Here is a 14,452-nt window from a genome sequence, read left to right on the forward strand (position 1 = left end):
AGGTGGCGGCTGCCCTTATTTAAGGTGGCGGCTGGCCTCACTCAAGGTGGCGGCTGCCCTGACATATAACGACGGCTGCCCTCACACATGACGGCGGCTGCCCTCACTCAAGGTGGCGGCTGCCCTCACTCCAGGTGGCGGCTGCCCTGACATATAACGACGGCTGCCCTCACTCAAGGTGGCGGCTGCCCTGACATATAACGACGGCTGCCCTCACTCAAGGTGGCGGCTGCCCTGACATATAACGACGGCTGCCCTCACTCAAGGTGGCGGCTGCCCTGACATATAACGACGGCTGCCCTCACTCAAGGTGGCGGCTGCCCTGACATATAACGACGGCTGCCCTCACTCCAGGTGGCGGCTGGCCTCACTCCAGGTGGCGGCTGCCCTGACATATAACGACGGCTGCCCTCACTCCAGGTGGCGGCTGCCCTCACTCCAAGTGGCGGCTGCCCTCACGTAAGATGGCAGCCGTGCCCTCGGGCCGCGCGGGGCAGTGACGAAACTTCCGTCTCCTGCCCGCCTCCCTCCGGCCTGGAAGCGCCGGGGCTCGGTCAGGGCCCGCGAGGGGCGGCGGGCGCTCGGGGGCGGCCGGGCCGGGCTGAGCCTCCCGCGGCCGGCGCGGCGCTCGGGGCGGCGTCCGCGGCCTCCGCCCCGGCTCCGGGTGAGTGCGGCCGGCTCCGCCCGCGGCCGTGGCGGCGCCTCTCACGGCGCTCTGAGGGCTCTGAGGGGTTCGGCGTCCTCCGCGCTCTCTCGCTTGCATTTGGGATTTAATTTCTTTCTCCCCTGGAGCTGGGCGGGCTGGTCCCTGTGGGTCACTTCCAGGGCAGGATATTGGGATTTCATGGCTCGCTGGTTCCCGGCTGGTTCCGGCTCCGCTTTCTCTCGGTCTGACCGTGTTTCCCTCGCTCATCCTTCTCCAAAAACTCCTTTCTATTTTTCCAGGAAGTATTTTTTGCTGGGATACTCCTGCGGCTTTTTCTGCGTTTTCAGGGATGTTCCTTTCCCAGGTTCTCGGCAGACTGAAAACTAAAGCGTTAATTCCATATATTTATTATTATATAATAATAATTGACATCAAAAACTTCAGTATTTTTGTGCAGGTTCCTCTGAATTTATTCCTGTTTGTAGGCTTTGTATACTTGTATATATATACTTTACCAGGCGTGTACGTATATATTTTGTATGCGTATAAATCTGTATATTTATGTGTATGTAAGTAATTAAGAATGTGTCTAGGTTATTTGCGTTTTTAGGCCGTCATTGATGACTTTTTACTTCCGAATTTATATCCATACCCCTGTTTGCATCCGTAAACAAGTCACTGATATTGTGTATAGCTTATATTAATTCTCAGATCTTCATTAGTGGCCTCTTGCCTCAGAGTTTATACACGTGTTCATATGTATATAAATAAATCATCGATCGCGTCGATAAGTTATTGTCACTTTTAGACCTCCGTTAATGAGCTTTTACTTCAGGGTGTGTGTTTATACATCTGTTTATATGTGTGTAAATAGAGTTTTGATCTTGTTTGTAGGTTATTTTCATGTTTAGGCCTTCAGGACTGAGCTCTAGCTTCTATTTACGTATATACACGTTTATCAGTGTAAGCAAGTGATTGACGCTGTACGTAGCTTACCTCAGTTCTTTAACATACCGATTGTTAACTTTCCATCCAATTTCACAATCTTTAGGCCTTCAGTAACGACCCGTTCCCTCAAACTTCGACTTAACCTCTCCCTCTTTTCCCCCCCCTTTTCCAGACCGCTGCACCCAGAGCGCCTTCACCCACCGATAACCAACGACGGAAAGCACCCGAAAGATGCCGTCGGGAGCCGTCTCCCTCCACGCTTTGAGCTCCTTTTCCCTCTCGCTGGTGTTGGTTTTCCTGGTGCTGGGTGTGTGTGGCCGGCCAGCCAACAACTCGGTGCTGCGGGAGAAGGAGAAGGGGAAGGAGGGCGGCGAGGAGCAGGAGCTGCTGCCCCCCGACCACCTGACCGGGGTGAAGCTGGAGCGCGACGGGCACCTCAACCGCGACTTCCACCACGAGCTCTTCCTGGGCAGGGACAGGGACGAGTTCGAGGAGGACACCGAGCCCAGGAGGAACAGGAGGAAGCTGGTGGTCATCTTCGACAAGTGAGGGGAGGGGGGAGGTGGGGATTAAAGGGGGATGTGCGTGGGTTGAAATTGGCGCCTTTAGTGGTTCAGGGTTGGGGGGTTTAGTGGTTTGAAATTGGGGATTTTAGTGGTTCAGAATTGGGGGGTTTAGTGGTTCAGAATTGGGGGTTTAGTGGTTCAGGGTTGGGGGTTTTAGTGGTTTGAAATTGGGGGGTTTAGTGGTTCAGAATTGGGATTTTAGTGGTTCAGAATTGGGGGTTTAGTGGTTCAGAATTGGGGGTTTAGTGGTTCAGAATTGGGGGTTTAGTGGTTCAGAATTGGGGGTTTAGTGGTTCAGAATTGGGGGTTTAGTGGTTCAGAATTGGGATTTTAGTGGTTCAGAATTGGGGGTTTAGTGGTTCAGAATTGGGGGTTTAGTGGTTCAGAATTGGGATTTTAGTGGTTCAGATTTGGGATTTTTAGTGTTTTGAAATTGGGGGTTTTAGTGGTTCAGAATTGGGATTTTAGTGTTTCGGAATTGGGATTTTAGTGTTTCAGGGTTGGGGGTTTTAGTGGTTCAGAATTTGGAATTTTAATGTTGCAGAAGGGAATTTTAGTGTTTCAAAATTGGCAATTTTAGTGTTTTAAATGGAAATTTTAGTGTTTCAGAATCGGGGATTTTAGTGTTTTGAAAGGGAATTTTAGTGTTTCAGAACTGGGGATTTTAGTGTTTCAAAATTGGGATTTTTAGTGTTTTGAAATTGGGGGTTTTAGTGGTTCAGAATCGGGGATTTTAGTGTTTCAGAATTGGGGGTTTTAGTGTTTTGAAAGGGAATTTTAGTGGTTCAGAATTGGGAATTTTAGTGTTTCAAAATTGGGATTTTTAGTGTTTTGAAATTGGGGGTTTTAGTGTTTCAGAATTGGGGATTTTAGTGTTTCAGAATTGGGGATTTTGTTTCAGAATTGGGGATTTTAATGTTGCAGAAGGGAATTTTAGTGTTTTCAAAATTGGGAATTTTAGTGTTTCAAAACTGGGGATTTGAGTGTTTCAAAATTGGGAATTTTAGTGTTTTAAATGGGATTTTTAGTGTTTCAGAACTGGGGATTTTGTTTTGAAATTGGGGATTTTAGTGTTTCAGAATTGGGGGTTTTAGTGTTTCAGAACTGGAAATTTTGTTTCAAAATTGAGAATTCTAATGTTTCAGAACTGGGGATTTTAGTGTTTCAGAATTGGGATTTTAGTGTTTCAAAACTGGGATTTTTAGTGTTTTGAAAGGGAATTTTAGTGTTTCAGAACTGGGGATTTTAGTGTTTCAGAATTGGGAATTTTAGTGTTTTAAATGGGAATTTTTGTGTTTCAGAACTGGAATTTTTAATATTTGAGAACTGGGAATTTGAATTCATATTTTCAAGATTTGGGAGTTTCAGTGTTCTGAAATTTGGGGATTGTCATGTTTCAGAACTGGGACTTTTAGTGTCTGAAATTTCAGTGTTCTTAGCTTTGTCTCAGCACTGGCAGACAGCAGGTGGCAGAGTTGGCTTCATTTGCGTTTTTAATTACAACAGCTCCAATTAATGGCACTAGGGGGAGGAGCTGAGGAGGCTTTCAGAGCTTTATTTAGTAAAAAACTTTTCATTAAGAAATAGAAATTATTTTGATTTCATTGAAATAATTTCCATAGAGCTAAAAAAGTTTCTATATTTTTATAATTAAAAATCCAGATGCATTTTGAACGATTCAAAATTGAATTTTTTCCATTCAAAATTCAATAATCTTCAATTATTTCCTTGCAAGCCAAAACCAAAAATGTGGTTTTTATCAACGAAAACTGCATAAAAGCCACAAATAAATCAAATTGCAAACAAATAATTAAATAATTCCAATAATAATTAGAATTATTATTTCACAGAATTCCTGGAAGAAAATTAGAAAAGCTTCCCCCGAGCCACGATTTTCACAGGAAATTTTGGATTGAAATAATTTTTATTTTTGCTGAAATTTTGATTTGGAGGAAAGAGAATCCAGCCCTGAAATGATTTCCATCAAAATTGGAATTCTTTGGGTGGGAATTCGTGATTTAGGAACCCTGGGCCCCAAAAATTGGAGTTTTTGTGGGTTTTTGGTAGAGAAATTGGGCTGAAATTGGGTTTTTATCCATCAGAAAAATTCAATCTCTTCACAAATCCACATTGCTCCTGACTCCAACCTCCCGCTTTGCTTTAAATCAGCAATAAATGAGATTTTCTTCCTTTTTTTCCTCCGAATTACGACGTGATTTAGGTGAAAAACGATTGAAAAGAAGAATTTTGACAGAAAAAAAACCCCAAACATTGAAAAATTGAGGGAGAAGCTCTTAAAATCTGATTTTTCAGCCCGAATTTGGTCCCCTCCAAGCCCTGAGCATCTCCCAGCTGTAAATTGTGACATTTAAAACCCCCCAAATTTGCATTTTTTGGGTTTTTTTATCGTTTTTTTTTCCCACTGAGTTGACATTTCAAAGGCAAATCAGGGTTTGAATAATTCGAGTTTCAATCAAAACAACTCGGAGATACCAAAGATAACAAAGGGCACCTCAGCCTGGGGCTTTAATTTGCTTTTTTTGGTTGACTTTTGGGTTTTTAATTGAACCAGCTGGGGGTGGGAGGTGCTGAAAATAGAAATTGAAATGGTAGCAAGATTAAATCTGATTTTCTTCAGTGAGATTTTGAATTATAAAGAGTTAAAACAAAATGAAATCTGTTTTTTTTCTGTGAGATTTTGAATTATAAAGAGTTAAAACAAAATGAAATCGGTTTTTTTCAGTGAGATTTTGAATTATAAAGAGTTAAAACAAAATGAAATCTGATTCTTCAGTGAGATTTTGAATTATAAAGAGTTAAAACAAAATGAAATCGGTTTTTTTCAGTGAGATTTTGAATTATAAAGAGTTAAAACAAAATGAAATCTGATTTTAGAGTTAAAACAAAATGAAATCTGATTCTTCAGTGAGATTTCGAATTATAAAGAGTTAAAACAAAATGAAATCTGATTTTAGAGTTAAAACAAAATGAAATCTGGTTTTTTCAGTGAGATTTTGAATTGTAAAGAGTTAAAACAAAATGAAATCTGATTTTTTCGGTGAGATTTCGAATTTTAAAGGTGGGTTGGAGGTGCTGTCAATAGAATTTGAAATAATAACAAAATGAAATCTGATCTTTTTAATGATGCTTTGAATTGTGAACAGCGGGTTCGAAATGCTGTAAATCGAATTTGAAATAACACATTTTAATTAATTAATTTCATATTTTTTATTGAAAAGAATTGAATTCTGAACTGAAGGCTGGGCTGCCACTTGTTTCACACGGAGAGTCAAACCCACCAATTTTCTATTAATTCTTGCAAATAAACCGACCTAAAAACTGAAAAATAATCCAAATATTTCCCTCTTCAACCCCTAATTTTAAATGCTGGTGATTTTCCCTCTCTAGGGTGGATATCAACAACGACAAGAAGATCAGTGCCAAGGAAATGCAGCGTTGGATCATGGAGAAAACCGACGAGCATTTCCAGGAGGCCGTGGAGGAAAATAAAATCCATTTCAGAGCTGTGGACCCTGATGGGGACGGTAAAATCCACTTTTTTCCCCCCCCAAAAATCCCTTTTTTCATCAATTCAGGGAGAAAATCTAAATTGGGAATCCCAGATTTTGATTTTTTTGAGGAGAAGATGTGGGAAAAAAATGGAATAAATTGGATTTTTCACACATTTTTTATGGCTTGAAACATCCCAAAATTGAATGAGGTGACGGTTTTTATTTTGTCATTGCTCCTGGTGTCATAAAGATGGAAAAATGTGAAATAAATTGGATTTTTCCACACATTTTTTATGGCTAAAACACCTCAAAAATTAATCAGGTGACAGCTTTGATGTGGTCACTGCTCTTGGTGTCATAAAGATGTAGAAAAAAAATGAAATAAATCGATTTTTTCACGCAATTTTTGACTAAAAAAATTCCAAAAATGGTTCAGGTGACACCTTTTATTTTATCATTCCTAAAACTCAGCGTGAGGTCGTGATTCTGGATTTAAAAAACCCTCAACAATTGGTTTATTTCGAAGGAATTTAATCAGAAATTCCTCATTTCAGGCTGAATTTTTTTTCAGTTCCATTTTTTTTTTTCCAGGTCACGTGTCGTGGGACGAATATAAAATCAAATTCTTGGCCAGCAAAGGCTTCAACGAGCAGGAAATTGCAGAGAAAATCAAAAACAACGAGGAGCTGAAAATAGATGAGGAAAGTAAGTGGAGGGTTTGAGTTCCTGAAAGCTGGGGGGGTGAAAATGGGAATTAAAATAAAAAACGGAAGGGAAATGTTTGGAGTTCAAGAAGAAAACAAAAATTTTGCTTTTTTTCCCATCTAAAATTTGCTGTGAAAATCAGGTTTTTTTAAGAGGAATCTTCATGTTTTACCTCTTAAAATAAATTTAAATTTAAAATTTAAATCAAGAAGTCAAAGGATACAAATCCTCCATTGATCCTGACCCAAATCTGCCATAAAAATTACAGTTTTTAAGAGGAATCTCCTTCAAAACCATCTTAAATTTCCTTTAAAATCATCCCAAAAATTGAAGTCTGGAGACAAAAATCCTCCATTCGTCCTGACCCAAATCTGCCATAAGAATTGTAATTTTTAAGAATAATCTCCTCTAAAAAAGATATCCATTTCCTCTAAAATCACCCCCAAACCTGAAGGCAGAAGACACAAATCCCACATCGTTCCTGACCAGAATCTCCCTTGAAAATGCCAATTTTTAAAAGTAACCTCCTTTTTTAAAAAGAAACAGGAATTTACTGGTAAAGATTGAAATGAAAAGACAGAAATCCTCCGTTCATCCTGACCCAAACCTACCCTGACCGTGCCAATCTTTCACAGAAATCTTCCCTTTTCCCCCCTTTAAAAAACATCCGAATTTCCTGTAAACCTCCCCCCCGCCGCCGAGCTTTTCCCTTTCCCTGCAGGAATGAGTCATCTCACAACCTCTTGGGTGACATTTTCCAGCCATTTCAAACCGCCTGAAAAATGCAAATTTCACCCCAGAAAAGCCCAAACCTGTGCAGGGAAAACACCTGGGGCTGCCTGAGGAGCCTCGGGGCTGCTGAGTCAGCGCGTCAGTTCTGCACCTGAGCGCCCAGAGCTTCTGCAGGAAAATCAGATTATTCACCCTCCGCTTCCTGAAGGGGGTTTTTGGGGCTTTTTTGGGGTTTTTTTTTTTCTCCTCCTCCAAGCGCTGACAAAGTGATTTTGGTTTGGGGTCTTTTAATTCAAAAGCACCCGGAGGTTTGGAGTTTTTCTGGAGAAATTTGGATTTTGGAGGCCAAAATTTGATTTTTAGTGGAATGATGGGTGTTGATTATTGGATTGTGGGATGGAATGAAGGATTTCCGTGGGGTGATTTTTTCTGTTCTTACACCCCAAATTCAACTTTTTTCTTGCAGCAAAAATCTCGGATGTTGTGATAAATAAATACCTGCAGGGTTTAAGCTTAAAAGAAATCATTGATGAAACAACTGAGGGCGTGAAATGAAGGGATTGGGACAAATTAAAGCCTAAAACTGGATTGGGACAAAGTGTTAAAAATGGATTGGGACAGTTTAAATCCTAAAATTGGATTGGGACAGTTTAAATCCTAAAATTGGATTGGGACAATTTAAATCCTGGAAAGTTTTCTTGACTCATTCCTGCAGGGAAAGGTTCAGGGGGGATTTCACAGGAAATTTAAATGGGTGTTGAAGGGGGGGGGAAAAAAGGGAGATTCCTTTTCAAACTTGGCATGTTCCCAAAATGAAATGTCCCAATGCCATTGGAATGTCCCAATCCATTTTTAAGATTTATCTCAATCCCTTTAAATCCCTTCCTGTAAACTCCCCCTAAAAATTGGAAGTCAGAAGACACAAATCCCTTAAAAAGGGGTGGGGACAAACCTTAAAAGGGGATTGGGAGGAATCCTAAAAATGGATTGGGATGAATCTTAAAAAGGGATTGGGACAAATCCTAAAAATGGATTGGGATGAATCTTAAAAAGGGGTTGGGACAAATCCTAAAAATGGATTGGGACGAATCTTAAAAAGGGGTTGGGACAAATCCTAAAAAGGGATTGGGATGAATCTTAAAAAGGGATTGGGATGAATCTTAAAAAATGGATTGGGACAAACCTTAAAAATGGATTGGGACAAATCTTAAAAAGGGGTTGGGACAAATCCTAAAAATGGATTGGGATGAATCTTAAAAAGGGATTGGGATGAATCTTAAAAAATGGATTGGGGTGAATCTTAAAAATGGATTGGGATGAATCTTAAAAAGGGATTGGGACAAATCCTAAAAATGGATTGGGATGAATCTTAAAAAGGGATTGGGACAAATCCTAAAAATGGATTGGGATGAATCTTAAAAAGGGATTGGGACGAATCCTAAAAATGGATTGGGATGAATCTTAAAAAGGGGTTGGGACAGATTTTAAGAATGGATACGAACAAACCTGAAAAAGGGACTGGGACAAATTTTAAAAAGCAATTGGGACAAACCTTAAAAATGGATTGGGACAAATACTAAGAATGGATCGGGACAGCTCCAAGAAAGGGGTTGGGATAAATCTCAGAAAGGGATTGGGACAAATCCTTAAAAGGGATCGGGACAAACCCTAAAAACGGATCGGGACAAACCTTAAAAATTAATTGGGACAAACCTTAAAAAGCGATTGGGATGAATTTTAAAAAGCGATTGGGATGAATTTTAAAAAGCGATTGGGATGAATCCTAAAAGCAGATTGGGACAAATCCCAGAGTGGACTGTGCCAAACCCCAGAGCGGCCAGTCGCAGAGGCCAGGGCTGGGAACGATTGGGCCCCGCAGACCCTCACGGCCGTGTCGGTGCCGTTGCAGCGCAGGAAGTGCTGGACAACCTGAAGGATCGCTGGTACCAGGCCGACAATCCGCCCCCGGACCTGCTGCTCAGCGAGCAGGAGTTCCTGTCCTTCCTGCACCCCGAGCACAGCCGCGGCATGCTGCACTTCATGGTGCAGGAGATCATCAGGGACCTGGGTAAAACGGGGATTTGGGGAATTGCATCCACGGGTTCCCGCTTTTCCGTGCGTTTGGGGTGGAATGCTCTGTCCTTCCTGCACCCCGAGCACAGCCGCGGCATGCTGCACTTCACGGTGCAGGAGATCATCAGGGACCTGGGTAAAACGGGGATTTGGGGAATTGCATCCACGGGTTCCCGCTTTTCCGTGCGTTTGGGGTGGAATGCTCTGTCCTTCCTGCACCCCGGGTAAAACGGGGATTTGGGGAATTGCATCCACGGGTTCCCGCTTTTCCGTGCGTTTGGGGTGGAATGCTCTGTCCTTCCTGCACCCCGAGCGCAGCCGCGGCATGCTGCACTTCACGGTGCAGGAGATCATCAGGGACCTGGGTAAAACGGGGATTTGGGGAATTGCATCCATGGATTCCCGCTTTTCCGTGCGTTTGGGGTGGAATGCTCTGTCCTTCCTGCACCCCGAGCACAGCCGCGGCATGCTGCACTTCACGGTGCAGGAGATCATCAGGGACCTGGGTAAAACGGGGATTTGGGGAATTGCATCCACGGATTCCCGCTTTTCCGTGCGTTTGGGGTGGAATGCTCTGTCCTTCCTGCACCCCGAGCGCAGCCGCGGCATGCTGCACTTCACGGTGCAGGAGATCATCAGGGACCTGGGTAAAACGGGGATTTGGGGAATTGCATCCGTGGGTTCCCGCTTTTCCGTGCGTTTGGGGTGGAATGCTCTGTCCCTCCTGCACCCTGAGCGCAGCCGCGGCATGCTGCACTTCACGGTGCAGGAGATCATCAGGGACCTGGGGAATCCAGTGTTTTCTGGGAATTGCATCCATGGATTCCCGGTTTCCTGTGGATATTGGGAGGGGTTTTTGTGAAGATTTGATGAGCGAAAAGCTCAAGGTTTTGGCGCAAATATTGGGATTTTGTAGGGGGGTTTTTTTACGCATCGCAAAAATCCGGTTTCTGGGTTTCAAGTTGGGAGTTGTATCCGCGCATTCCCATTTTCATGTGGATATTGGGAGGGGTTGGCATTTTTCACAGATCAGGAGGGGAGAAATTCCCATTTCTACGGGAATGGAACAAACCTCCTTGAAATTTTTGCGGGAATTCAGCAAATGAAGTCCTTTTTTTGCCCGGCTCAGTAGGAAACGCCCGTTTTCTGGGGGATAACACAAATCTCTTCTCCCCGGCTGCGTGTTCCCCAGACCAGGACGGCGATAAGAAGCTGACCCTGCCCGAGTTCATCTCCCTGCCCGTGGGCACGGTGGAGAACCAGCAGGCTCAGGACATCGACGACGACTGGGTGCGGGACAGGAGGAAGGAGTTCCAGGAGGTCATCGACGCCAACCGCGACGGCATCGTCACCATGGAGGAGCTCGAGGTGAGTCCTCCTCCTGCCCATCCAATCCCTGGGAAAAACGCCGCGGAAAACATCGCAAATCAATGCGTAGCTGGGGTTTCTTTGGAAGGATTTCATTTTAAAAGTGGAACAGGTTGAGTGGCAACGAATTTGAATGTCATTTGAATGGGACTTGAATGGGACTTGAATGGGACTTGAATGGGACTTGAATGGGACTTGAATGGGACTTGAATTTCACTTGAATTTCACTTGAATTTCACTTGAATTTCACTTGAATTTCACTTGAATTTCACTTGAATTTCACTTGAATTTCACTTGAATTTCACTTGAATTTCACTTGAATTTCACTTGAATTTCACTTGAATTTCACTTGAATTTCACTTGAACGTCATTTGATTTTGACTTGAATTGGACTTGAACGTCATTTGATTTTGACTTGATTTTGACTTGATTTTGACTTGATTTTGACTTGATTTTGACTTGATTTTGACTTGATTTTGACTTGATTTTGACTTGATTTTGACTTGATTTTGACTTGATTTTGACTTGAATATCATTTGAATTTGACTTGAATATCATTTGAATTTGACTTTGAATTTGACTTGAATGTCATTTGAATTGGACTTGAATGTCATTTAAAACAGAGCCCTAAATCCACGGAAGGTTTGAATTACACCTCCAACTTTAAGAACTATTTAATGAAAAAACAGACGTTTTGGTTGAAGTTTAATTCTGTGTCAATTTCATTTTAAATTAATTGGAATAAACCCCCAAGAGAGTCAAGTTACAGCTCAAGTTTTTGTAAGTATTTCATTTGAAAAATGGAATATTTCGATTTAGTTTGAATTTCCTGTTAATTTCATTTGAATTTCGTGTTCATGTCGAGTTAATTTCATTTTAAATATATTAAACCCCAACTACAGAGTTTAGTTACAGCTCAATAAAATAGTTTAGTTACAGCTCAATAAACCAAAGAATAGTTTAGTTACAGCTCAATTTTTTTTTATAAGTCTTTCATTAAAAATGGAATATTTTGATTTGAATTGGAACTGGATTTGAATTTCACTTGAATTTCACTTGAAATCGAGCCCTAAAACCCCAACAGGTTTGAATTGCCCCTCCATTTTTAAGGAAGATTTAAATCAAAAAGAGAATTTTTGATTTAATTTCGCGCTTATTTCCTTTTAATTGCCTGTTAATGTCACCTTCATTTCATTTTAAATTCAGGGTATTAGAACCCCAAAAGAATTGGATCACAGATCAGGCTCGACTAAGTATCTCATTCTAAAAATGGAATGTTTCGAGGACTTGGGGAATCACCTGAGCTGAGCTCAGGCGATTTTTCCAGGATTTCCCAGGAATTCCCCTCCACTGAGGGCTGGGATGATCTAAGGATTTTAGGGAATCGCCTGAGCTCAGGATATTTTTCCAGGATTTCCCAGGAATTCCCCTCCACTGAGGGCTGGGATGAGCTGAGGGTTTTAGGGAATCACCTGAGCTCAGGATATTTTTCCAGGATTTCCCCTCCACTGAGGGCTGGGATGTGAGCTGAGGGTTTTAGGGAATCACCTGAGCTCAGGATATTTTTCCATGATTTCCCAGGAGTACATGGATCCCATGAACGAGCACAACGCCCTGAACGAGGCGCGGCAGATGATCGCCGTGGCCGACGAGAACCAGAACCACCACCTGGAGCTGGAGGAGATCCTCAAGTACAGCGAGTATTTCACCGGCAGCAAACTCATGGATTACGCCAGGAACGTCCACGAGGAGTTCTGAGCTTCCTCCTCCTTTTTCCCAGAACTTTCTGATCCCAAAAAATAAAAAAAAAAGACTCGGCCGAGCCGCGGGAATTGGCGCCGCTCCTCGCTCGGGGTCGGCCCGGATTCCTGAGTTCCTGTCCGTCCTTCCCTGGGATCTGCAGCTCCCTGGAGGGGTTTTCCCACCAGGAGGAATTGTTGGGAATTCCGGGGATCTGCAGCTCCCTGGAGGGGTTTTCCCGCCAGGAGGAATCACTGGGAATTCCTGGGATCTGCAGCTCCCTGGAGGGGTTTTCCTGCCAGGAGGAATTGTTGGGAATTCCGGGGATCTGCAGCTCCCTGGAGGGGTTTTCCCGCCAGGAGGAATTGTTGGGAATTCCAGGGATCTGCAGCTCCCTGGAGGGGTTTTCCCGCCAGGAGGAATTGTTGGGAATTCCTGGGATCTGCAGCTCCCTGGAGGGGTTTTCCCGCCAGGAGGAATCACTGGGAATTCCGGGGATCTGCAGCTCCCTGGAGGGGTTTTCCCGCCAGGAGGAATTGTTGGGAATTCCTGGGATCTGCAGCTCCCTGGAGGGGTTTTCCCGCCAGGAGGAATCACTGGGAATTCCAGGGATCTGCAGCTCCCTGGAGGGGTTTTCCCACCAGGAGGAATTGTTGGGAATTCCGGGGATCTGCAGCTCCCTGGAGGGGTTTTCCCACCAGGAGGAATTGTTGGGAATTCCGGGGATCTGCAGCTCCCTGGAGGGGTTTTCCCACCAGGAGGAATCACTGGGAATTCCTGGGATCTGCAGCTCCCTGGAGGGGTTTTCCCACCAGGAGGAATCACTGGGAATTCCTGGATTCCGGCAGTTTTCCTTTCCTGGTTTGTGGGGTTGAATCCAGCTGGGATCGTGGCTGGGCTGGTTGGGGAAGATCCTGAAATATTCCTTTGTTTCCTTCAGCTGCTGATCCTGGAGATCCCAAAGAAAAGTTGGATTTTGGGGAATTTTGGTGGTTCCAAGGAGCGTTTGAGCTCCTGGGAATATCCACGCTCAATCCCAGTGTTTTTTCTCAACTTCCTGAAGAGTTGATTGGGAATTTAATGGGATTTTTCACCTCTTTTCAGGGAGCTGTGGGGAAGAATTTATTTGAAATGTTACAGGAGAAAACTTTGGAATTAAATTAATTCAAATGAAATGAAAGTAAAATTATTTAAAATAACATTAATTGAAATGAAATTAATATAAAGCAACATTTTAATATAAAATGACTTTTTTTTTTGTGGACATCTGCACTGGGAATGGGAGATTATGGCTTTTAAAAAAATCAGATTTTGGTCGAAAATCCAATAATTTGGAAGGTTTTTTTGGGAATCGAAGCTGTTGGACAGAGCAGTGGGAATTCCCATGGAGTTTGATGGCTGCTTCATTAAAATTCACTGCTAAAATTAATGAGCTCTGTGCTAATTAATGCTGTCCATGAGCTGCTAATGATGATTTGGGGGGAATTCCAGGCTCTGAAAGCATCTCTGTCCCAAATAAAATGGATTTTTCCTCTGCTCCCATCTTCCCTGGGAATAAAAAACCAAACCCCTCTTTGGGAAAGAATTCCTGAAAATCTGCGATGTTCTATTTGATGGAATTTAATCTAAATAGGATGTAAACACAGGAATTGCTGTCCCCCGTTCCCTTTCTCCTGCTCTTCAGTCGGGGTTTTTATTAAATTCCTTGGAGAAGAGGTTTTCTATCCATGTTTTCTTTCGGTTTTTCCATTAAATCTTTCTTTCCATGCTTTGGGAATGCTGCTGCTTTTAACGTTTGTTGGGATTGGGGGGAAATAAGAGGAGTAAATTCCACGGATAATCTCCTATCAAATGAGTTTCAAGACACAAATTCCCGCGAAACCAGGTGGTAATTCAAATTTAGCTCTGAAGAGACCTTGCCAACACCACCCGAAATTAATTTTGGGACAACAGGAGCGTGGAATCCCTAATTCCCAGGATTTTCTGGAGTCACTGAAGGTGAAGCTGGAATCCCGGGGAGATGAAACACCCAAAATTGAGCTCCTGGATCCAATTCTAACAGGCTGGAATACGGAATTCCCGAATTCCCAGGATTTTCTGGAGTCACTGGAGGTGAAGCTGGAATCCCGGGGAGATGAAACACCTAAAATTGAGCTCCTGGA

General features: G+C 43.0%; 1 protein-coding gene across 3 annotated transcripts; it reads left to right on the forward strand.

The window, feature by feature from the left end:
- The first annotated feature begins 513 nt into the window (after positions 1-513).
- On the forward strand, positions 514-14,007 carry SDF4 (stromal cell derived factor 4). 3 transcript variants are annotated; one of them, XM_066202854.1, is made up of 7 exons: positions 514-664; positions 1,767-2,139; positions 5,569-5,705; positions 6,264-6,377; positions 9,019-9,177; positions 10,375-10,550; positions 12,132-14,007. In XM_066202854.1, the coding sequence occupies exons 2-7, from the start codon at positions 1,826-1,828 to the stop codon at positions 12,306-12,308; spliced, it is 1,077 nt and encodes a 358-aa protein (XP_066058951.1). In that variant the 5' UTR covers positions 514-664; positions 1,767-1,825; the 3' UTR covers positions 12,309-14,007. The 3 variants fall into 3 exon arrangements, with proteins under 3 accessions (XP_066058951.1, XP_066058952.1, XP_066058953.1); XM_066202855.1 differs by lacking the exon at positions 514-664 and having other exon boundaries at positions 1,615-2,139; XM_066202856.1 differs by lacking the exons at positions 514-664; positions 1,767-2,139; positions 5,569-5,705; positions 6,264-6,377; positions 9,019-9,177 and adding an exon at positions 9,190-9,829.
- Positions 14,008-14,452: the final 445 nt, after the last annotated feature.

This window comes from Chamaea fasciata, unplaced genomic scaffold, assembly GCF_029207755.1.
Source record: "Chamaea fasciata isolate MVZ Bird 193981 ecotype frontalis unplaced genomic scaffold, bChaFas1.0.hap1 SCAF_23, whole genome shotgun sequence".
In the NCBI taxonomy this organism is placed as follows: domain Eukaryota; kingdom Metazoa; phylum Chordata; class Aves; order Passeriformes; family Sylviidae; genus Chamaea; species Chamaea fasciata.